This window comes from Camelus dromedarius, chromosome 24, assembly GCF_036321535.1.
Source record: "Camelus dromedarius isolate mCamDro1 chromosome 24, mCamDro1.pat, whole genome shotgun sequence".
NCBI lineage: Eukaryota > Metazoa > Chordata > Mammalia > Artiodactyla > Camelidae > Camelus > Camelus dromedarius.
Window position 1 is genome coordinate 8,218,841 of NC_087459.1, and position 23,425 is coordinate 8,242,265.

Consider the following 23,425-nt stretch of genomic DNA (forward strand, 5'->3'; position numbering starts at 1 on the left):
GTGAGTCCAAGGAGGGCACATGGGGCTTTGTCCCGGATCAGCCCAGACCAGCGGGCTAGAGTCTAGACTTGCCACGCTCTCTGGCAGAACTCCCTAGAGGACTGTCCCTTGGATTTTAGGGCTGGTTTGTTTTTTGTATTACTTACATAAAGGAAAATGTCCAGACCCAGTGTGCAGGTCACTGGGCTTTGGCAAACATGCACACCCCTGTAACCACAGCCACTTACATCCCCAAGGACAGTCCCCTATGTCCCTCCCCCATCCATCCTGGTATCCTGGCCCCTCCCTGACTGGCGCTGGCTGCGGGCCAGGTGGTAGAGGCCCTGGGTGGGGCGGGAGGAGCCAGTGCCTTGTACTTTCTTGGCTCTTTCCCTCTTTCTGTCCTGTTGAGTGTCCAGCTATCTTGCCCGCAGCCTGTTGGCTACAGACTGGAGCACTCACAGGATGTTCATTCTCACTGGGCACCAGGTACTCATGTGATGGGAAGAGGGTGTCAGGGAAAGATGCACCAGCTTTGATTTCCTACACAGAGGAGCCCCTGTGGCACTCCTAGGATCATGCTCTTTGCATTTTTATTTTTATTTATTTTTATTGGGGGAGTAATTCACTTCATTTATTTTTAATGGAGGTACTGGGGATTGAACCCAGGACCTCATGCATGTTAAGCACATGATCTACCACTGAGCTATACCCTCCAACCTCTTTGCATTTTTAGAGAGCAGGCAGGTGTGCATGTGGTCATTGTGTCTGGTGGCCCCAGAGACAGACATACTATATACGAGATGAACCTAGTCAGCACTGGTTCAGTGCAGGCACCATGCCTGACAGCCCAGAAGCTCTGGCCTGGGTGGTGAGGGGGAGTGGGCACCTGACGAGAGTTTCCTGCTCGGAGAGTCACATAGAACAGTGCAGATTCTGCAGAGTCAAACAGAAATCATAAGAGATTGGAAACAACCTTACCTGGAGGTTGGGGTGACCAGACAGTGGAACACAGTGGGGCCCCTAGAAAAATGAGATAGACTTCCACGAGCTGCACGGGGAGCTCTCGCAGGCTCACTATGGGAGGAGAGGCCTGTGCGGCCTGGATCCTCCCCTGGATCGATGCAGACCAGGCCATCTCAGGGCGCTTTCCTCCTCCCTGCAGCGAGCTTCATCTCCCCAGAGAAGAGCCGGAAGATGCTGCCAACCCCTGTCGGGACCAACAGTGGTACCTCCCTGCTGGGCCCCAGCCTCCTGGATGGGAACTCCCGGGACTCGTTCGTGTCCAGGTCCCTGGCTGATGTCGCAGAGGTAAGTGCACCACCTCACACCCAGTCCCAACCGCCAGCCCCTGTCCAGCATGGCCAGACCCCTCCGGCAGACCTGTTTGGTTATTCAGAACTGCTTGCTAAGACTTGCACTTGAGGAGGTGGTGTGTACAGACCCAGGTCTCTAACTCCTGAAGGGAAGCTCTGAGCTCTGCCAATACTGGGCCAGGGTTCAGGCTGCTCTGAGTAACAGCTGAGCTGCGGAGGCACCTGGACCTGGAAGCCCCAGAGCCAGAGTTGAGCATGGGGCTCTGAGTCCAGGAGCAGCAGTTCCCAGATGCCGGCTCCCTGGTCTGTCGGGGCGTTCCTGGGGTTCCCTCAAGCATCTCATAGTTAGATACCTGGGGGAAGCCCTGGATGGAACAGAGCTCACACAGCTGCTTCCCAGGACTCCTCAGCTTCTTGGTGTCCTGGCATGAATCTCAAGATCAGAGGGGATTTTGAAAACAAATCTCACTATTTTTGAAATTTCTTATAATAAAAAGCATACAATCAGTTCATGCCACAGCTCTACTCAGAATTTTCTAAAGGCTTCTCATTTGTTCGTTACATCAAGCAGCTTATTAACGAATATTTATTGAGGGCTTGCTGGGTGGCAGGCACTAATACAGGCGCTGCCTGGACAAAGCAAAGGCCCCATCCTCACGAGGCTTCCAGTCCAGCGGAGGAGCAGGCTGAACCCCTGGCTCTGCCCAGAGAACACAGCCTGATGCCGGAGGCCCTGCTCTGCACACTCCATCTCTCTCCTCCTCCACTTCTCGCCTCACTCGCTGTCCCCCCACCATCTTCCTCGTTTCCTGAACAGCCGAACCTGTTCCCACCTCAGGCTTTCCCACCTCCCACCTTGGTACTTGCTGTTTCTTCTTATGGGAACGTGCTTCCCTCAGGTCCTTACCTGACTTGCTCCCATACTCCTGCTCTTACTTCACCTCAGAAAGCCCTCCTCTGACACACACGCCCACGGTGACTCTCCCTTTCTCCACTCCCATCTCCTTTGGGTCGCCCCAGTCTCTGCCTCTGTCTGTGCCCTCTGCCTCTTTGTCCATGGACCGTCTTCACCCGAAAGCCTGATGTGGAGGGACCTACCACTCTGATCCTGACAGCCAGACGGCCCCGGCTCACAGTAGGCTCTGGGGCACATTTGTCCAAAGAGTGTGTGCTGAGAGCGACAGAGGTGATTCTAAAGTTCTCCCTGGAGTGTGGGGCCACCCTGATGTGGCTGGCCGGGGGGACTCTAATCCTCACTGTAGAGAGACTTGCACTGAAGTCCAGACCGGGGGCCAGCCGCCTGCTGATGTGGCCTTCCCTCATGTCCTCTCTCCCGCAGGTCGTGGACTCCCAGCTGGTCTGCATGATGAACGAAAACAGCATTGATTACATATCTCGGTTCAACGACCTTGCCCAAGAGCTGTCCATCACTGAGCCTGGCCGCCGAGAGGTTCTGTTTGATGGTGGTGGAGGTGGCCCCCCAGTAAGTGACCTGTCCCAGTGACTACACCTTGTCAGGGGGGTCATCCTGGAGGCTGGGAAGAAGGCCTTTGGGGTTGGTGGTCCTCATGTCGTACGTGTAGCCCTCTTCAGAGGAGAGAGAACATAAATTGAGCTCTGGACTCCCCAAAGACAGCCTGAACAGAGGCCCCTCTGCACCCCAGAATACGAGACACACAGGCAGCCATGTCACATGAGGCCGAGAGCAGCGGTGGTCCAGGAGATGAGGAAGCGTCCTGGAAGGCCAGTGTTGGATGTGGCTGGGGTGCTGGCGCGGCTCCCTGCTGGGCTGGGGCGCATTATGGTCTGCGCAGTGCCCATGCTTCCGCCTCGGGTGTTGTGTTGGATGTTCTGGCGGGTTTTCTTTCTGAGAGAAAAGTAGGTGTGGCTGTAGTTGTTAAGTCCTGGGAGCCGTGACCTCCCGCACTCTGCGGAGAGGCTCCAGGCTGCTGCTTGCTTGCTGCCAAACCTGCGCTGTGCTACAGTTGTTCTCTCTGCAGAATGATGACAGGGAGGGCAGCTGGGCACAGCCTGGGCTCTGCCCCGTGGTGTCTGCACCTTGCAACAGCGGGCACTTCAGAGGACACTGAACACAGGGCAACAGGAGGGGCCCAGGGCAGCTGCACAGGTGCCATCTCCCCGGAAATCCTGACCTTGCCCAGTGCTTCCCTTAGCCGGAGGTTCTGTTCTGACTGCCCTAACAGGAAGGGAGGGAGAGAATCGTGTCTTACGCAGGTTTTGTGGACTTTTTAAAAAATTCTGCTAAGCTGGTTGGAAAATGGTTTTCTTGTGTTTTAAGAATTAGGAGACATGTAAGAGGCAGAGCAGAGTCCCTGTTTGGTTGGCTTCTGCCCTGTGTCTGTCTGCGAGTTTCTTCTAGGTGGTCTAGGACATTACTTCTCTCTAGTAGGAGAACTCCTGAGCACTTGTTTGACTATAGATAAGACTTTCCTAAAGAGTTCTTGAACTTCTAACGTTACTGCCTAGCATCAGGGACAGATGCCCTTTGCAGGGAAAGTCCTCTCTTGTTCAGAGTCTCCTCTTCCTTTTGCTGGCATCATTGCACAGGATGCCCCAGTGCATATATCTCATCCCTGCTTGTACTTTTGTCCCGTGGTCTCCTGTTTCTCTTCTTCCCATTCAGGGAATCCAAGCAAGGTCAGGCATCTGGGTGCAGGCAGAGCCTGCTGAAACCACATCCCTCTCGTGTGCTCCTTGAGCATCCTCAGGGGACCAGTTGTCACCTCGGCAGGTGGTCCACTATTCAGTCTTTCCCCAGAATGGCGCTAACAGGGCTCTCTGCCTCCTCAGCCTGGGCGCAGTGGTGGGGGTGGAGGGTTTCGTCCAACACGCAACCCGCCATCCAGCCACATCCCCGTGTCTGGGTGCCAGTGCCATGGTTTGGGCAGGTAATCCCTCCACCCGGCAGCCAGAATCAGTGCAGCTTCTTGAACTGTCTCTGTTCCTCACCTCCCTCTCTCCCAGCTTGCTGTGGAGTGGCAGCCTTCAGGGCCAATCCTGGCTCTCTCCACTGGCCTCTCCCGGTCTGCCAGAGGAGGTGAGCCGGTGTGAAAAGGAAGAAGGTTCTCTGCGTGGACGATCAGAGTCGCTGCCCTTGACTCCATGGCCTTGCCAGTGGCTGCAGCCACTTTAGATGTAGACATGGTCATTCACGCCAAGTCTCGGAGGAAACAGAGGACATCTGGCCTCCAGGCAGTAGCTTCCTCCCTTCATCTCACGCTTCTCTCAGAGCGCTTGCCTGTGAGGTGGCTTCCCTCCTTCAGGTCTGGATCTAGGCCCAGACATCACTAACAAAGGCCAGTGTGGGCAGCTTTTCTGGGCTCTTAAGAAAATAGTCCCAAAGCTCCAGAAGACTGAGAGAGGGGATGTGCTACCACTTTGTGAAGATAGACAGCAGTATTTGAATCCAGAGTATCTTTAAACTAACTGCTGTAATCAATAGATCAGCTTCCTGAAAGGAGCACCTTATTGAGCCAGACAAGGTCTGTAGGTCGCTCTCTGGGCATCTGACTTGGTTAGATTCACAGTAGGTCAGGTCGAGTTTGGGTCGCTGCTGACTTTCTCATAGAGATGCCAAGTAACATCACCGAATCAGTGTTGGGGGCAGTGTGCACCTTGCCAGGGACTGTTGAGGTCTGGAGCTGCTTATCCATCAGGGGGCACCCTGAGGTAGGCTGGTGGGTAGGTTGACATCTAGAGGGAGGAAAACTCTGAAGGTTTGGGTCAGCCTTTGTAGGCCTTTATGTAGCAGCACCTCCTGTTTGGGCCTCTTGAGTAGGCGCCATCAGGGCCAGCGTTGTCCAGTGGGGAGGTGGTATCCAGAGGAAAGTGGACCGACTGACGCTTCTCGCCTGTGATAAAGCTGATGTGATTACAGAGAACTCTGCTTCTGTAGCAACCAGCCATATTAAGGAAAAATAGTGTCATTTGTGGCATTAAAATGATGGCTGCTTTTTCTCCCAGCCTAAATGATTATATACATGTGAAAATAAGCAACTGTTAAAAGGCTAGAGTTTTTCGAAAGACCCAAGGAGAGAAGCCTCCCACTTCTGCCTCTTCCTTTGCCTTTCCAGCGGACGTCGTGAGAGTCTCAGTGTGTCCCTGTGGCTCCCTTTGGGCATTTGAGCATGTTGTGTTTAAGACCAGATCAGTTGCTCAGAAAGATGTCTTGCCTAGTCACTCTAATGTCATCTGGGATCTTTCAGCTGATTCATCTCTTTTAAGTTGAGACTGAGTATCTCTGGTCTCAGGGGAGCTGGGTTTTTGGCCTTGATTCTTTATTGTGACTCTCCAGAGATAAGCATTCCATTCTTGAAGATGCATAGGCAAGATGAAGTTCATGATTCCACAGTAAGGTTCGTGGTGGCATTTTTCTCATCTCTGTATGGTCTGGGTGTAGAGTACTTGCTCAGGGAGGGGAAACATTTCACCGGTTGATCTGCTTGCTTTCCCACATCTCTAGGTCCCTAGCCATCAGTCTCATTCTCTGTCATTCTGTACCATAGGCTCATCCCTGGTGGTACCTTTTCAGTTTAATAGCGTCTTGAACTAGATGACACCACTGAATCCGAATGTGAGCAAAGAAAAGTCATGGAATAAAAGACGCTTAAAACAAAGGGAGGAGGAAAACAGCAGTTGCTTTTGCTTTTTTCTTTTTTAACACTGAGAACTAGCAGATGCATTTAGGAGGAAATGTGGCACTTTGTCTTAAGAAAAACAAAAAAGGAAACCCATAGCAAACCTTTCCTGACTGTCAGAGCTCTCCTAATCCTACAGTAACTTGTAATTCGTATTAAGTGAGTTAAGTCTTGGAAGCACTACAGCAACCTGTGCCCTTTGTTCTGTAACAGGATTCCTGGCTCTCAAACTACAGTTGGGGCAGCAGAACTTATTGCTGTTTCTTTTAATAATCGTTAAGCCATATCATCTAAGGTTTTCGGCTTGTTTTGAGATGTGAATTTGTTTTATAGATTATAAATATACATATACAGTGTATGTATAAAGCTGAATGCCTGTCCTTCCTGATTATTTTTTGTACTATATTGTAAATTATATTATTTATTCTTTACCAGTTTTGGGAATAAAAGGTGTTTGGTTATTTAATATAATAAACAAAAGCTGTTAAACTTCTTATGTTTAAATTTCCAGTTCAACTTGTAAATCTGTTTTTATTATTGTGCATAAATACATACTAATACTTGATCTAATAATTATTGTTTCTGCATTTTTCTTTTAAAACGTGCACAGAGGGTCTCTCCAGAGTCAGCCCACACTCTGTCTATGGAATGTGTATCTACCTTTACTTTAACCACCCCTCCCCCCACATCTCTCTAAATAAATATTTTTACTCAAATAAAATAAATTTAAAATAAACAAAATGTACAGGTAGGAAACAGCCCAAGTGGCTCTCATTTGGTGAGATTACACAGGAATTGATGAGCTGTCCCTTGTGTAATTTAGGGAGAAAATGCTGCAGAATTTGTTTTATTTTTGTTTTTTTGCCCACAAATGAGACAGCTGACACTGTCCCTTGCACCCACGACGTGCAGGACAGACGAACTGCCATTGCGTTTCCTTTGGCCACGTATCCACGCACCACTGACGGGATTGCAAAAACCAAGCGTCTCTACACAACCGCGGTCCGCGCCGGGCCCTTCCTGAGGCTCATCCGCAGCACGACTCTGGGTGCGGGAGCCGGCACGGGAGGCGGGCGGGAGGCTGTGCCAGGCCGCGGGGCCACCGGCCAGGTGCCCGGACAGCGCCTGACCCCGCCCACTTCAGGCCCAATCCTCTGCCGGCCCACTGCCCAATGGCGGCGCCCGGCGCAGTGAACGGCAGCTGCTTTCATCAATCGTCTGCGAGCGCGGCCCAGGTCTCGCCAAACCTCCTCCTCGTGGGGCGGAGGCCGGCACCACGATAGGCTGCCGCGGCGTGACTGGCTTCGGCAGCGTCCAATGGGGGCTGGTGGGCGGACCTCAGGCCGCGCGGAGCCAGGCGGGAACGGTGGCGCGGCGGGCGGGAGGTGCCGAGTGGCGGGCGACATGTTCCGGGCGCCGGAGAGCGAGGGCGGTCGGGCAGGCTCCAGGTGCGGCGCGGGCGCGGCCACGGCCACAGCCACGTGGGGGGCTAGGGCTCAGGCGTGGCAGGGCGGCGCGGCGGCCGCGGTGAGCTCACAGAGCCGGGGCCGTCTGGGCCCCCGCGGCCGGGTCGGGGAGGTGGGCGCGCCCGCGGAACCAGAAGGCCGGAGGTGCGCCTTCCCCGCGTCCGGTCCCAGCACGTGTCCCTTCATTGGCGAGCGCACCGGAGAGGCTGGCTGAGTGGTCTGCTGCAGCGGGGCGGGCGTGGCGGCGTTGCGGGAGTCCGGGACCGTGCGGCGTGTGTGGGACCCGGAGTGCCCTCCTGGAGTCTGCGCTTTCTCCGTGTGCGTGTGGACCGGCCTCGGGCCAGGTCCCGTCCTCGGAGCCCTCACCACTCCCGCAGCCCTGTGGAGCCAGGCGGTGCCCTGCCCCAACCCTGCTGGTCCCATGGATCCAGGCGGTGCCCTCCCCACTTTACTGACAAGGAAACAGGCCACACAGGACATGATAGACACCGAGGTCCGACTAGGTTGAAACACTTAGAAACAGTGCAGCACGCTCACTCTCTTTATAGCTGGTAAAACACTCCGGGTGTTAGGAGTCACAAAGTTGCCAGAGCTGCAGAGAGGTGTCATTGCCCCTTGAGGCGCCACATTGTGTCTTGGAGTTGGTTCTTCAGATGCCTTAGAGTTTTCTTTATTGTGAGCCTCTTCTGTGTCCCATTTGCACAGAAGAATATAGAGTAAGTTGTTTCGACTGCTAAAATCCCTGTAAGTTCTAGGGAGTTAGGTCAGTGTTCCTAACCAAATGATCAGTCATTAATCCATGTAACAGTGACGACTAATCACTCACCGTGGAGCCAGTTTATCCTGGAGTCAGGCTCAGGATGAAACCAGTTTCTGGTGCCTGAAAACCGCTGTCCTGCACCACTCTCACCAGCTGGGCAAAGGCTGCTTCCCAGCGCTTTCTCAGTTGTGTCCCTGAAGTACACTCCCTCTTTGTCTACACAGCCTGGCACTGGGTGCCCAGCAAACATTGGAGCCATTAACGAGTAAGCACCATGAGTAATGCGTATGGAAGCTGACTTCTGAGCTACAGGAGATGGGGCAGAGCTGGTGCTCTGAACTAACATTCACGCTTCTTCGGGGCATTAGTTTTTGGAGAGGATATTATGAAAAGGGGAAAATTCTTCCTTTTAGGATGCTGAAGAAGGAAAACCCATCTTAATCGGATGATTAATTGGAAGCTTCTGCTTGGGATCCGTTAGCAACTTTGTGTTTTGACGGCCATCTTAAAGAAATTGGTTAGCTCCACAGACCCCATAAGATTTACCATACACTTAGCTGTGAAGGGAGTCAAATCGGGGCTGTAGGATTACCCAGTCAGGTGTTCCTCTCATAAAACCCCACTTTTGTTTTCTTGCTGAGTGTCATCTGGCGTTAAAGGGATTTTGAGCTGTAAAAGCATTACGCTTTAGCCATCATTAATCTAAGGTCTTTCTTTTAAGCTGTAAGCTGTATGTTTGTAAAGAATTTAATCGAGTCTATTTTGCTGCTTCTCTCCAAACCTGGTCGGTCCCCCAGAGCTTTCCTAGAACACAGGGATAAGCTGTTGAGGGGCAGAGGGTCGTGAGCATGGGCCCCACCCCAGTGAGTGTCAATTTTGTATTCTCTGCCCGTGTTTACTTGCATTGTGTGTGTGGCTTTTCTTGTCACAGACCCTTAGTTTCTCTTGAGTATGTTGAATGTCTTGGTTGAAATGTATTGAAGAGGTCCTACAAAAGGAAAAAAAATAATTGGGGAGTATCCATCTGCACATTGTGCATTCACCTCTGAATGTCTGAGCTCACTGTTATTGCCACCCTCACCCCCCACCCCTGTAATTAGGGTCAAGTGATCACTGCCTTTAACATTGAGCCTAGTGAAGGCCACTTTGAGCCACGGTTTCGGGTTGTGTTTTTATTGAAATGTCTATTTAACTCACAGTCTGATTTGTTTGAAACCCTGTTGGAGCAGCCTGCACAATTTGCTTGACTGCTCCATGGCTGTGTGACCCTAGTGCCCACCCCACAGCCTTTGTGATGAAGCTAGTTGCCACCTTGTCTGGGAGCTGGGCCGTTATGCACAGTAATCTCGGCTACAACATTCTTGGGCATGACTTTCCTTTCTTTCTTTTCAAAGTAAAATTTTAAAAAGTCCCCAGGATAATATAACAAACACTGTATTTCCACCACCCCAAATTAACATTTGATCATTCCAAATAAACATTGCTCACTCATCTTTTGTGCTCCAGTAGTACTCTTTCCTCATGGAGACCATGGACTCAGTTTGAGCCTCACCCCCTCCAAAGATGTCTTTGGAGTTTTAGTGACACTCGGCACCTCTGTGGCATCACTCACCTGGAACCCCTCCATGCAGCTCTAGCCTTCCAGCAAGTATGGGGCTCCTCCAATCCAAGGACTTGCTCTTATCCATCTTTCCACCCACAGGGTCTGGTGCGGGCTTGCCAATTGGTGATAGGTGCTCAGGGGACATGTGAGTTAAAGCAAGAGGCTGAGGAGACTCGGGCTGTTCAGGAATGTGGAGTGTGAGAGGAAAGGGTCCCGGAGAGCTTTGGATCAGGACGAGCCTTCCCTGAGCCTGATATGACAGTTTGAAGGTTTGAAAGAAGACTCCTGTTTCAAATCCATCAGTAAAATAGGAATTTGAACTTGTGGCAGCATGAGACTTGATGTTCAGTTCAGTTCTGAGGATGGTAGACTTCCACCCCTTGTTTCAAGGAGATAGCCGTGGAGACCCAAGCCAGTTGGACCTGCTTGAAAATATGTCCCCAAAAATATGAGAATGTCATTGTGATGGAGCTGCATGATTTATAGTGGGTGCAGCAGTCAGGTGGCCTTGCGTGTCCCCCAACAAAGTGCCTGATGTGAGAGCTTACTGATGCCTCTCTAATTTGTCTGGTTATTGGTCATTTTTTTAAAAAGGTTTTATTCCCCCTCAAACTTGAGTAATTTTCCTTTATCAAATCCTTAAGAAAATGCTAACGCTGGGCAGGCAGCCCTGCTCCCTTCCTCCAAGCAGACAGCAGTTGGGCCCCTTGTGGAAGGCCTGCCCGGTGTGCGCTCAGCTTCGGTGGTGGTAAGCGGCCTGCCTGCCTGCCTGCAGGTTTTGGTCCAGGAGAGACAGCACGCTGTCTGCCACCTGCTTTACAGCCAGAGTGGAGAAGTCCATCCACTTTAAATTACACTGAGTGATCAATACTCTTGCCCGCTTTGTTAAGGAAACAGCATGTTAAAGATCCAGTTCATTTTGTGAACAGATCATGAGCAGTGTCTGCATAGCTTTCATGTGGGGAGCTCTGCAGTTTCATCTCTTTCTAAACATCTGTGATCAGTCACAGACTGTCCTGTTGCTTAGAACTGATGAACGAGCAGGGGCCACTCACCAGCTTAAAACTCTGCTTTAAAATACATTTAAAAATCTAGATGTTCTGAGAAGATGCATATGAATCCAGTGTGTTGCTGCTGTGCTGATGTAGACTAATGCTCTGGGGGTGTCACAGTGGAAATTTCTTAATTCTTTAGTTAGGTTAGTTAGGGCAATGAAAAGTGACTCAGCGTCCTGATCTTCCACTTCTAAAATGTCCACTTTAAAACCTCCAAGTAGTGCATGTCAGTTTCCCAAAGATGACAACTGCAAGTAGATACTGTTGGTGGTGAATGAGTGGGAACACCACTGTTCTTCGTGGGTGTTTAGTTAAAATCCACACATATTACAGGCATGACACTCGGAGCATGTGTGTTGATCTACGGTAAACGGTGGTCTAGCTGGTGTATCCTGATCTGTCCGATGTTTGACATTCCAGTGGTAGTTCTAGACCTTAGAACTGGAGAAAACTAGTCTAGTGTAGATGCCCAGGATTCTCTTCGATCTGTAAGGGAGGCACTCCCCATGGTCTGAGGTGACACATTCTGTTAGAAATGTGAGCCACATAAGGAATTTTAAATTTTCTAGTAGCCTCATTTTTAAAAGTAAAAAGAACCAGGAAAAAATAATTTTCATAGATATCATTCAACTTAATGTATGCAAAACCTTATGTCAACATGTGATCAATGTAAAAGATACAGTTAAAGAGATAGCTTGCCTTTTCTTCATTGTACTGAGTCTGAAATCCTGTGTGTAGTACACTTACAGCACATCAGAGCCCACACACCCACATCCAAGTACTCACTGGCCACAGTGGCCGCCCTTCTGAAGACCCAGCTCTCTAGGTCACGCTTGATCTGTGGGTAGATGTGCACCGCCCCCTTGTTTGTTTCTAGAAGACTTGTTTGTTTCTAGAGATGTTAGGGTGTAGTCTGAGCCCTATAGCCAGACTGCCTGGGCTTGCATCCTATCTCTCCTTCCTGTGTGGCCCTCCTCGTGATTTCTCTTTATCTCAGACTCCTCGTCTTTGAAAACAGTGCCTGCCTTAAAGGGTTGTCGTGTAAGGTCCTCCGAACGGGAGCTGGCATATATGAACAGTTAGCATGTGTAAGCTGCGATACCCAACAGTAGTGTAGGCTAATTAAAACCACTGGAACTCTGCTGAACTGGTTCAATTTGCCTGTTTTAGGGAACGTTTAATTTTACTAATGAGAGGTCACAGGAATAATTTCAGAATATGCACATCTCTAGAAGTCTTTTGGCACAACCAAGGTATACAAAGAAAACTTAAGGGCAGTGAAGGAAGTTTGCTGTGTTGCCGTCTGTAAGGTAATCAGACCAGTACTAACAAGTCGTGTTGTGTGGTTTTTCCATGACATGAAGAAAGTACTTCTGCCCTGTCTGCCTGTGCCATGGCCGTGGATGGGGTGGCCAGGTGAGCTGTCAGTCACTTATACTTTCTCTGTGCTTGCAGGGCTATGAAGCCCCCGGGAGGGGAATCAAGCAATCTTTTTGGAAATCCAGAAGAAGCTGTCCCTTCAAGCAGACCCAATAGGATGGCCTCTAATATTTTTGGACCAACTGAAGAACCTCAGAACATACCCAAAAGGACCAATCCCCCAGGTATGGGCCTTTGCCGATCATTAGTCCTTTGGCCTCTACCTGTGCTCTTTTATGCTGCTCTCTTGATAAACTTTTCTATTTCTTTATATTGATCCTGTCATAGTTTCTGATCTGGGTTACCCCTCGTCCGAGTTCTAGAATGGAAGGAAGGTTTTATCCTGACTTGAACTTTCTGTCTTGAAGGTGGCTTGGTCCTTCTGAAGTCCTCCCTCACCTGTCGACCATCACTGGCTGCACCCAGGCACTCAGGATGCAAAGACAGATGGTGGGGTTCTGGTTCCCAGCAGGGAGGCTCCCCAAGTTGTCCCACGGACTCCTTGAGATTCTTAAAATTACCTGCAAATTGTGCATTTAGAGTGTTTTTGATCAGATTGTCAGTGGGATTGAAAGTCCAGTGTGCATCTATGTGGTTCCCTCAGTACTTACCCCACCTTCTCGTAACTCCAGTGGGCTGATGGAGCATTTCTCTGGGCTGATGGACTGTCCAGTTGAGTGACCATCCAGTGATGGTCACTTGCCGCCTTTACAGAGGAGGAAGCCGAGGCTCAGGGTGGTTCACTGGTGTGCCTGAGCCTGGAGCTCATTGGTAGCAGAACTAGCCTTTGGATGTGGCTTTTCCTGACTCCAGAGCCCGTGCTTCATGAATATATCAATTGGGATAAATTTCTTGGAATGGCTGGATCAATTTCAAATACCGATACTTCTCCTAGCAGTTTGCCAGGCCTTCCTTCTCCGTGACATCCACAGTGCCTGCTCCTCACATTCTGCCAACACACTGTCTTGTCTTTTGTGATTCCCTTTTTTTTTTGTTTGTTTTTTTGTTGTTGGTTTTTTTTTCTTGTTTTTTTTTTTTTAGTGGAGGTACTGGGGATTGAACGCAGGACCTCATGCATGCCACAGTACTCTACCACTAAGCTATACCCTCCCGCTCCCAACAATTTAGTTCTTTGAAAAGGGTATCTTTAAATTTTTTCTTCAATTATGAGTGAATTGAGCATCTTTTCCATTTTCAAAGCTGAATTCATCTTTCAGGTAAAATGCTGAGTAATAAACATGCAGTGTGGTTGCTTTTTATAAAGTTCAGAAACAGAGCTGTGTTGTTTAGGGTAGGACATATACATGGTAAAACCTTAAAAAAAAACAAGTTTGTAGTTTCCAGAAAAGCCGGGCGTGTGTTAACCTAGGGCGGTGGGGGAGGAGCACACACATCTCGGGGCTGGCAGCTTTCCGTACAGCCTGTGGCCGTTACTCAGGTATTTGCTTTATGTGTGTCTTAGGGACTTTTCTGTGTCATGTTTCACAATTTTTAAAATATCTTTAAATGAGCAGTGTCTTTAGCCAAAAACTCCAATTGAGATACTTTTATTTTCATCTTGTACCTCAGAAAGGGTTGACTTAAGCGAAACCAGCAAGGCAGTAACAACGCAGTAAGGGGGTGGCCTCTGGCAGCTGTTTTTCTCTACTTTATGGTCCAGACATTTCTGCCAACGACACCCCACTAGTAGCAATAACCCAGTGGGGTGACTAGGAGCGTCCTCTGCTGGGCACTGCTCCTCCCCTTTGTTCATCTCACCTGCAACCCCAGCTTGGTGCTGTCGTTATGTATTTATTATCCTGTCAGAGCTGAGGAAGTGGAGGCAGAAGGCTGACTGACTTCTGCAGGCTCATGCAGCTGGTAAGTGACGAGCGGGGACGCGGCCTGGCAGTCTGCCCCACACTCCACTGTGCTGCTCTCCCCCGTCCAGGGGTCACTGATCCCTGGAACATTGGTGGCTGAGGTCTAGAAGTCTCTGATCACCCTGAAATGACACAAATGTGTGCCTTTTCCTGCTGTCAGTCCCAGCCATTCTCTGAACATTCTCCATCCCAAAAAGGCTTCCAGGGTTGGGTTCCCACTGGAGCTGCCCTTCATGTCCCCTAGATGACTGACTCCCCAAAGGCTGTTCTGCTTTAGAGTCCACCCTAGCAACGGGGGCCCTAAGATGGGCCTGAGGGCTTGTGAAGGGACAAGCCCGCAACGAGGGCCCCCTCGGCGCTCTCACAGGGCTCGTCGTCCATGCTGCTCTTGGGTGTGCTGTCCTCTGTCCTCACGGGGTGGGTTATTACAGCCAAGGAGTGACTGTTTAAAATTCAATTTCTTAAAGGCAGTAAACAAAGATCACAGCTATAAAAATGAATGCGCTGAGCAGTCTTAATCCCCTGAACCCCGTCCATCCCATTTCCTGTGCGTACACACGGCTCCCAGAGGTAACTACTTCTCTGTATTCAGATGCAAGCATTTAAGAAGACTCTCTCCTTTTACATTAAGATGTTGTGTGCTGTCTCGATTGTTTTGTACCTTTTTTCCCTGAACAGTGTGTCCAGGGAATGTTTCTTTATCAGTGCATAGAAAATACAGCAAACACTCGTTGAGCATTTTTGTTCTAAGCATTTGCCACAGGAGCTACGGTCAGTCACTGCATCCTCTCACAGCGCTGTGAGGGAGTCCTTTTATTGCTGCTGTTCTATGGATGAGGGATTTGGGGCACAGAAGGGCCAAGTCACTTGTGTCTGGTCTCACGGCCATTTGTGGAACGCGCCTCCTCTCTCCTGTAAGACTAAATTCTTGGTGCAGGGCTGTGATTGTTAACAGCCCCTCTCTACTCATCACGGCGCTCTGCGGAAAGGAGGTGCTAGTGTTTGCTGCATGCAGAGATAATGGGCTTGTGTCACGCGGTCGCCATCTTTCTGTTTAACATTGGCACTTACTTCTCTTGTCCGTTCCTCAGTCGTCGGTTTATGAGAACTTACATCTGAGATGCATATTTTCGTGATAGCTTATCAAGTCATTTCTACTTCGCAGCAAAGATGTTAAAACGTCTGTAATTCACTGACATACCTAGTTGTCACTGGAAGTTCCGGCCAGAATGAGGTCAGGAGAATGAGTAAATGTGTTTCCAGATTACAGATTTGCCTTGAATAGAGCATGTTATTAATTCAGTTCTGTCTGACTTTAGAATTTAGTAGCTGTTTGCTTTTAATCTGTGAAAGAACTTTTCATGGGTTTAATGAGGAAGATTCTTCAGCAGGAAAACATGAAAAGTTAAGAGTTAAGGAAATTCTAGAGGGGAAAATGCTGTTTGATGCCATCTTACCATCTGGCCTCTAGAGGCCAGCCCGGTTCAGCTCAGTTCTAGTAATGAGGGCCCCAGCAGGCCCCAGTAAAGAGATTGGGTTTGGCTGGGTCTTCAGGGATCCTCGTCAGCCTGGTCACCCACCCTCGTTAGCCTGAACTCAGGATTGGCACTCTGGTGTCACTGAGAGAGGAGGTCTCTGAAGGAACGATGTGGAGGGTAGGATCAGATGGGTGTTCCAGGTTGCTCACTGTTCTGCGATTGTTTCTGCAGGAGGGAAAGGAAGTGGTATCTTTGATGAATCAAAGCCTGTGCAGACACGACAGCGTCTGAACCCACCTGGTGGGAAGGCCAGTGATATTTTTGGGTCCCCTGTCACTGCTACTTCACCCTTGGCACATCCAAACAAACCCAAGGTATGGACTGCATTCGAATAGCAGACATGAAAACAAGAAAAACAAAACTTGAGCCAAGTACTCTTTTAAGCAGGCTCTGAGGACCAGAGGGTATAGCTCAGTGGTAGAGTGCATGTCTAGTGTGCACGAGATCCTGGGTTCAACCTCCAGTAAATAATTAAATAATTAAATGAATAAACCTAATTACTTCCCCTCCACCCAAAAAAAAATTTTTTTTAAATAAAAAATGAAAAGGCTCTGAGGCAGTTATGTTATTAGGAAGAGGCACAATGGGTGACATGGTTTTCCTGGCTGCAGTCATTACTCATTGAGTTCAGAGCTCCCCTGAGTCATCGGAGAAATGCATTCCAACCTCATGATGATGGAGGCTGGTCTCAGCATGTGGGTTGCAGAGACTGCCCACTACTCTGCACATCACCAGTGGATGCCGAGGATATTTATAAAACTGAACATAAAACAGGGGAGTTCACCTCTTAAACATTTCACTGCTTTTAGTGATCATCAGTCAATAAGTACAGTAACTGCATTGGATTAGAATTTACCAAGTATTTAGAATTCCTGGGTTCCTGATATTACTTTAAAAACAGTTCATTTGTCACCTTTGGAGAATGCCAGAGGACCATCTTGAAAACTGCTGACAGGTAGAATTAAACACTTAGCCAGTGTTTCCTGCCTGAACTGTACCTCAGGATAACAGCTGTGGAGGGAAAGCTTCCTTTTATAAAAGTGTTCCAGCCTATAAATGAAGAAGGATATTTGAATCCAAATATCATCATTTTGCAAACTTGTGATGAAATTGTAGATCTAAACTGTGATCATGAGTGGCTGCTAACATCACAAAACGAGAGACATCAAAAAATCATGAGTCCATCGTGGACCACCTTTGAATCCTTGTCAAAAATACCAAGCCTGAATCCGACTAAACCTCATATTAATCAACGCCACAGGGATTTGACCAAAGTAATGCAAAATGTAGGACACTGCATGGCAACCAATAGGGGGGAGGCTGATGACTAACAAAAAAAGACTGAAGGTTGCAATCCCTGTCAAAGTTCCAACAGTGGTGGTGGTTTGATTTTTTTGTTTTCTTTTGTGTTACTGTTTTGTTTATTTTTTGAAAAAATGGAAAGACCTTGAAATTCATATGGAATCTCAAGGGACCCTGAATAGCCAGACAGTCTTGAAAATGAAGAACAAAGTTGGAGGTTCACACATCCCCATTTCACAACTTACTACAAAACTACAGTAATCAGAACTACATGGGCATAAGGATAGACATATTGGTCATCAAAATACAACTGCGAGCCCAGAAATAACTGTCACATCTGTGGCTAATTGGTGTTTCCACAAGAGTATCAAGATCATTCAGTGGGGAAAGGGCAGTCTCTTTAACAAGTGGTGTACATGGAAGGAATGAAGGTGGATCTTTACCTTACACCATGTAAAAAATTAACTAAAAAATGGATCAAAGACCTAAGTTGAAAGGCTAAAAGTATAAAATGCTTAGAAGAAAATGTAGCGACAAATCATAATCTTGGATTTGGCAGTAGTTTCTTAAGTGCGTCACCAAAAACAGGCAGCAAAATTTTAAATAAGTAATAAATTGAACCTCATTAAAATTAAAAACATTTGTGCAGCAGAAGATACTATGAAGAGAATGAAAAGACAGCCCGCAGAATAGGAGGAAATACTTGCAAATCACATATCTGATAAATTTTGCTATCTGGAACATGTAAAGACCCCCTTCAACTCAGCAACAAAAGGACAGCCTCATTCAAAAATGAACAATGGACTTGAACAGACATTTCTCCAAAGAAGATATACAAGTGGTCCATCAGCACGTGAGAAGATGCTCAACATCCTTAGCCAATAGGGAAATGCAAATCAAAATCACAGTGAATAACCACTTTATATCACTAGAATGGCTGTTATCAAAAAAGGGGAAAAAAGCCATAGAAAACAAACATGGTTACCAGCGGGGGAAGGGGGTAGGAAGGGATAAATTGGATATTACAAATACTAACTACTATATATAAAATAGATAAACAACAGGTTTCTACTGTATAGCACAGGGAACTATATTCAGTATCTTGTAGTGACCTGTAATGAAAAAGAATATGAAAATAAATATATGTATGTCCATGTATGACTGAAACATGCTGTACACCAGAAACTGACACAACATTGTAAACTAACTAATTTAAAAAATAATAAAATAAAAATTTCTGCAATTTAAAAGAGAGAAAACAAATGTTGGTGAGGATATAAATTGGAACCTTCATCCACTGCTGTTGGGGATGTCAAATGTGCAGCTGCTGTGGAAAACAGCTTGGCAGTTTTCTTTGAAGAAGTTAAACATAGAATTTGCCATGTGATCCAACAACTTTACTCTGAGGTATATACCCCAAAATTGTGAAAACAAGAACTCAGATACTTCAACCTATTTGAATAATATTATTTACAATAGCCAAAAGATAGAAACAACCCAAGTGTCCATCAGCAGATGAATGGATAAACAGAATGTGCTGTACCCACAGGATGGTATATTACTCAGCCATGAAAAGGAAGGAAGTTCTGATACACAGTGCAGCACAGATGAGCCTTGAGAACATGGTGTCGAGTTTTAAAATTTGACTAGGTGTTAAACATTTTAGGAACCATTGATTTTTGCAGTTATGAGAGTGTTGTTTTTGTTTGTTTTTAGCTGAATTTTAAAGAGCCACATCTTGACATATTTATAGTTAAATGAAGTACCTGAGATTTGCTTTAGAATACTCCCACAAGGGGTGGAGGGTAGGAGGGTGGGAGGCCTGGGTGGCTGAGACCAGGATGGAAGCAAGCTGATGTCAGTTGCTGTAGAGCAGGTCACCTGGCAGCTCACCAGGCTCTTCTCTCTGCTTTGTTTATGGTTAAAATCATCCAAATAGAAACCTTTTTTAAAGTTAAAAAATAGAGCCTGGTCATCCATGCCTTTCCCATCGCCCACTGAGTGGAGTGGGAGGTGTCCTAGTGGTGTGTTGACCTGGGGTTTGCCTTGTTGCAGGACCACGTGCTCCTGTGTGAAGGAGAGGACCCAGTACCTGACCTCAAAGGTAAGCTTGTTTTCTGTCCCTTCCCTGGGGCTCATACTCTGCAGGGGCTGCTGGTGCCCAGAGAGGACAAGCAGGAGGACCCCTGTGCCCCTTCCAGCAGCCGATGGAAACAAGCAAGGTGGTGGTTATTGCGAGGTTTCATATTTGGAGAAGTCTGGGGAAATGGGCTCAGTTATGTCTGGTAAGAACTTTCCAGCTGGCTTTTCTGCACTTTTGTCATCACTAGTCAGCCTGGGCCTGAGGCCATGGTGTCCTCTTCTAGAAGCTGATCTTGTGTAGTGAAGGGCAAGGGTCCAGAACCTTCCGTGAACTCGAGACAGAGGACAGCACTGGCAGAAGTGGCAGAAGAGAAGGGCATGAGGGGACCAGGGGAGGAGAGACGGGGGTGAGAAGGAAGAGGGGATGGGATGTCAGACCAAACTCCACCATGGTCCTCTGCCCTGGCTGTGGGCACCCATCAGTGAGGGTCTCCATTTCCCTCACTGATGATGATGAAGTGGTCCCTTCAGAAAGTCCACAGTAACCTTGGCTCCCCTGCTGGACCCTCCACTTCCAATGACTCCCTCTTCCTTTTCACACTCACCTTGAGAACATGTGCTTTTTATACTTGAGGTGGAAGAAGGGGGCGTGGCGTCCCACAAGCAGTACAAAGATGTGCCCACTCCCTCAGGGGCTCCTCCAGGCGTTCTGAGTCCTGAGTCCCGGCTCCACCAGCTCTGGGGTGGGCGGGACGCGCACACGTGCAGCTCTGTTAGGCGGTGGGTGGCCTCTCACAGGTGGTGTGCTGACTCTGTCCCACAGCTGCAGCCAGCGCCTCGCCCAGACAGGAGCCAGGGGAGAGAGGCGGCCCGAGAGAAGCGGACGGCGCCCAGGGGCCTGCGCCCACGGTCGACAGCCATGAGCCCAGGTTGGGCCCTCGGCCTCGCTCGCACAACAAAGTCCTGAACCCACCCGGAGGCAAATCCAGCATCTCCTTCTACTAAGAGACACGGCTGCTTCCCCCATAGCCAGACAAGAAACTCGAGTGATAGGATTTCAAATTTTACAGTTTTTCTTAGCCCAAAGGAGCGGGGTGGGTGAGGGTCAGTTGGATGGTGCCTGAGGCTGCTGCTCTGGCTCCACGCCGCCACAAGAACCACAGAGGACCTGGCCTTCTGGCGCCAAGGGAGGAAATGTGACCCCTGGTGTGAGGGCCTTTCCGGTGGGTGGGTGGGAAGATGGAGCTCGGCCAGGTGAGCCTGGGGACTGGGGTCTTCATGTCCTTGTTGTGTTAGCTAATTGGGTATCTAGGAATCACTAACACAGTAGCAGAGTTTAAAGCCTTTGAGAAAAAACCAAAAACCACCTGCCCGTTGCTGTGGGATGAGGAGCGCGACACATGGAAATACTAGGTGGGGTGGGCGCTCTGGAGAGCCCTCAGACCCCAGCGCCTGTCCCCTGTCGTGGACATGGTCTCTGTTTCTGGGGTTTCAGCCCCCATGTGTTTCACTTCAGTTCTACAGATTTCCTTGAAACACCTTGATTGCTTTTGCCTCAGCAGCTGTCAACAAAAACCAAAAAGTTGTTCTCAGTCTTATGCTTTATGGGAAGATCTTATGCCCTGATCTTCTGAGGTGCCCCATTTCTGCCATTGCAGACCTTTGCCGGATCTGACATAGGAATCTCTGCCTTTCATCCGCCAGGGACTGGCTTTGGACTCTTTACAGGCAGTTTTGCTTATGAATTGTTCCTTTTTTTCTTGTCAGCCTTAAGTCTGGGCCTTTGCTCCTCACCAGTGATGTGAACAGATCCCTTCACGAGCCACACTTCTCCCTGTCTGCAAGGCTGAGAACATCTGCAGGACTTTAAAACTGTCCAGATATATTGAAGTAATGGGGTCATTTAAACCCTTCATATGTCTTCCTTTCTATTCCTGTTGGTGGTAGGAAGAAGAGATGCTTGAGAACCTTGGGTTCTTAGATTTTAATTCTTTAATATTATCTAAAAGGTTGTTCTAAAAAAACAGTCACATAGATGACTGTTGACTTGTCTGTTTCTACACCTTTTTAGAAAAAAAGTCCATTGCTCAGGTACACCAAAGAGGAAGAAGTTTTCTTAAGCCTCTCTTTATAAAGGTTTGCAGAACCTCTGGACCATCTTCACAGTTTCCAGATAAGACTTATTTTAGAGACCTTAGGTCAGGAGATGAAGTAGTTTGGCCGCAAAGTCTCAAATGGCCCATCCCATGACACTTGCTAGCAAAGATGGTGGGCTGGCAAGAGTCATGTTGCTTTGATCTGTCAGGCAAAAGTTACTCCCACTGAGCTTCTAAAGGGCTACAGTGTCAACTCCTCTGTTGCACTCATGTGGGACCAACGGTTAACAGGGAGGATTTGGGTGGTGGAGCTGTTGCCTACAAAGCTAACGCAGGTGCTAGAAATGTCTTCAGCATTATTAAGTTGTAGCCACACCCCAAGTGGCCTGGACACTCAAGTGCCTGCAGGAGCTGCCAGCCAAGCTCCGCCTCTGCCACTGGCACACAGAAGGGATCTGCACAGTGCTTTACCAGCCAAAGACACTGTCCCTTTCAGTCACTACTGACTTTGGAGCTGAGAAACCCTCATTCCATGTGACTCTCAAGTATTTCCTATCTCCATCATTCAAATGGTCGTTTGTGAGAAAGTTGTTTGGAACTCACAGCATTTTTTCCCCATTAGAAAGTGTCACAAATGGTTGTTAGCGTTTAAGCTCAAACACTAATTTGTTTAACGTACCATGAGCTGTTCCAACAGTAGAAATGAACTACGGTTTATGTTCTGGTTTGCTTTTAATACACAAGAAAATGATTCGTGAATTTCAAATTGGATCACCCTGAAGACCCTGACAGTGCTGGCCCTGGGGCTCCACCCTCAGCCTCACCATCAGCCAAATGAGGGATGAGCTCTCTGTTCTGTCTACTGGCAGGGACTTCTGGGGCAGAGGTGGGGATAGAGGCCTGGGGGAAGGAAGAAGACACAGGCAGGCAGAGCCTCTGGGCAGCAGTGACCAAGTTGCCTTACTTTTGTCCCCATCTTCTCTCCTTTCCTTCCGTGAAGCCGTAGGCGTGATTGAGAGAGCCTGGGTAGTCTGGCTGCTGGCAGGAGCAGAGGACACATGTTTTTGCTCCTTTGAACCTGATGGAGGAGGCTATTTGTATTTGAAAGATTTAACTCTTAGCATCCTGTTCTCAACTTCCACGCTGCATTGAGAAATGACTAGTCTGTATTTTTTATTAAGCCTTAAAACTTTTTATGTGCATTTGGTGCCAACTTTTTTGTAGAGCTGTATCAGAAACACCAAACCTGTGCTCACATCACAGTGTAACTTTGAGAGAAGCATTCTGTTATTTTTACAAGGCAGGCGTGGGTGTAGCCATTGAATTAAATTTAGCAGTCACGTACTCAGAGTCTTTGCCTGTTGATTGCATGCGCCTAGTATGCACAAGTGTGTGGATGAGCATGTACGTGTGGGCAGATGTGTGCACGTCCTTCCCTCCACATTCATTCTCCAGAGCACCTGAACTCTGCTCCTTCCCTTACAGCTTTTCATGGGTTGAAGGAGTTTGTCCTTTTTTAATTTTTTCATTTAGCCAGATGCCCAAATTAATCTCAAAAGATTATAGACTTAAGGGTTTTTCATTTGAAAATCAGACTTAGCTTTGAATAGAATGAGCCGGAATGTGGCAGCGTTTTTTTTGGTTTCTGTAAGTTGAAGGTAATGAATGATTCTTCTTTCTCAACACCACTTGTTTTCCTGAACAACTTGTCTCTGAATTGGCTTTGAAACTGCCGTGACAAACTGCATTGAGTAGATGAGGTGCTGAGCTATTAGAATTTGCCTGTAGATTCAGGTCCTGTAGAGAAAGCATAGATTGTTTTTCCTTCTTATTTGCCTGCCTGAAGAGTCCCCCAGAGGAGGCGTCCTCCATTCTGCCTGCTGCCTCAGGGCCAACTATCAGGTTAGCACTTCTGAAAGTAACCCGACGTGGGTGACCTGACACTATCTTCACTTGTCCATCTGAAAACACCTTGGGGAGTGCAGAGCATGTTCCAAGAGCTAGGCAAGCCACTGGCACCATTACATCACCTCTTTGTAGCAGATGCTCCAGCCACAGCACTGAGTCTCAGAGTGTCACAGCCTCTTTGTCTCCAGAGGCCAGGCAGTGGCTGAGTCTGAATGCACCAAGGTGGCTCCCCTATATTATGGTGAGGAAGTGAAAAATATCTCAAGGGTCCCTCTTCAGGTCCTGTGCCTTGTCCAGAAACACACTGGCTCTTTTGACAGAGCATAACTTGTTCTATTATTTTTGTGATTTGAACCCTGCAAAGATGTATATATCTCCTGT

The 23,425-nt window shown here is 48.3% G+C and overlaps 2 protein-coding genes across 3 annotated transcripts in view; both read left to right on the plus strand.

Annotated features, from left to right (window-relative positions):
- Positions 1 to 6,527, plus strand: part of CRAMP1 (cramped chromatin regulator homolog 1) — a 53,826-nt gene extending 47,299 nt beyond the window's left edge. The window contains exons 20-21 of the mRNA XM_031447477.2: positions 1,145 to 1,290; positions 2,635 to 6,527. Of these exons, the coding sequence (XP_031303337.1) occupies positions 1,145 to 1,290; positions 2,635 to 2,799 (311 nt within the window). The 3' untranslated portion in view covers positions 2,800 to 6,527. The remainder of the gene's footprint in view (positions 1 to 1,144; positions 1,291 to 2,634) is intronic.
- A 785-nt stretch (positions 6,528 to 7,312) lies between these two features.
- JPT2 (Jupiter microtubule associated homolog 2) lies at positions 7,313 to 22,487 on the plus strand. Of its 2 annotated transcripts, none has more exons than XM_031447637.2 (5): positions 7,313 to 7,401; positions 12,293 to 12,441; positions 15,828 to 15,970; positions 19,014 to 19,062; positions 19,864 to 22,487. In XM_031447637.2, the coding sequence occupies exons 1-5, from the start codon at positions 7,358 to 7,360 to the stop codon at positions 20,043 to 20,045; spliced, it is 567 nt and encodes a 188-aa protein (XP_031303497.1). In that variant the 5' UTR covers positions 7,313 to 7,357; the 3' UTR covers positions 20,046 to 22,487. The 2 variants fall into 2 exon arrangements, with proteins under 2 accessions (XP_031303497.1, XP_031303496.2); XM_031447636.2 differs by lacking the exon at positions 7,313 to 7,401 and adding an exon at positions 7,460 to 7,480.
- Positions 22,488 to 23,425: the final 938 nt, after the last annotated feature.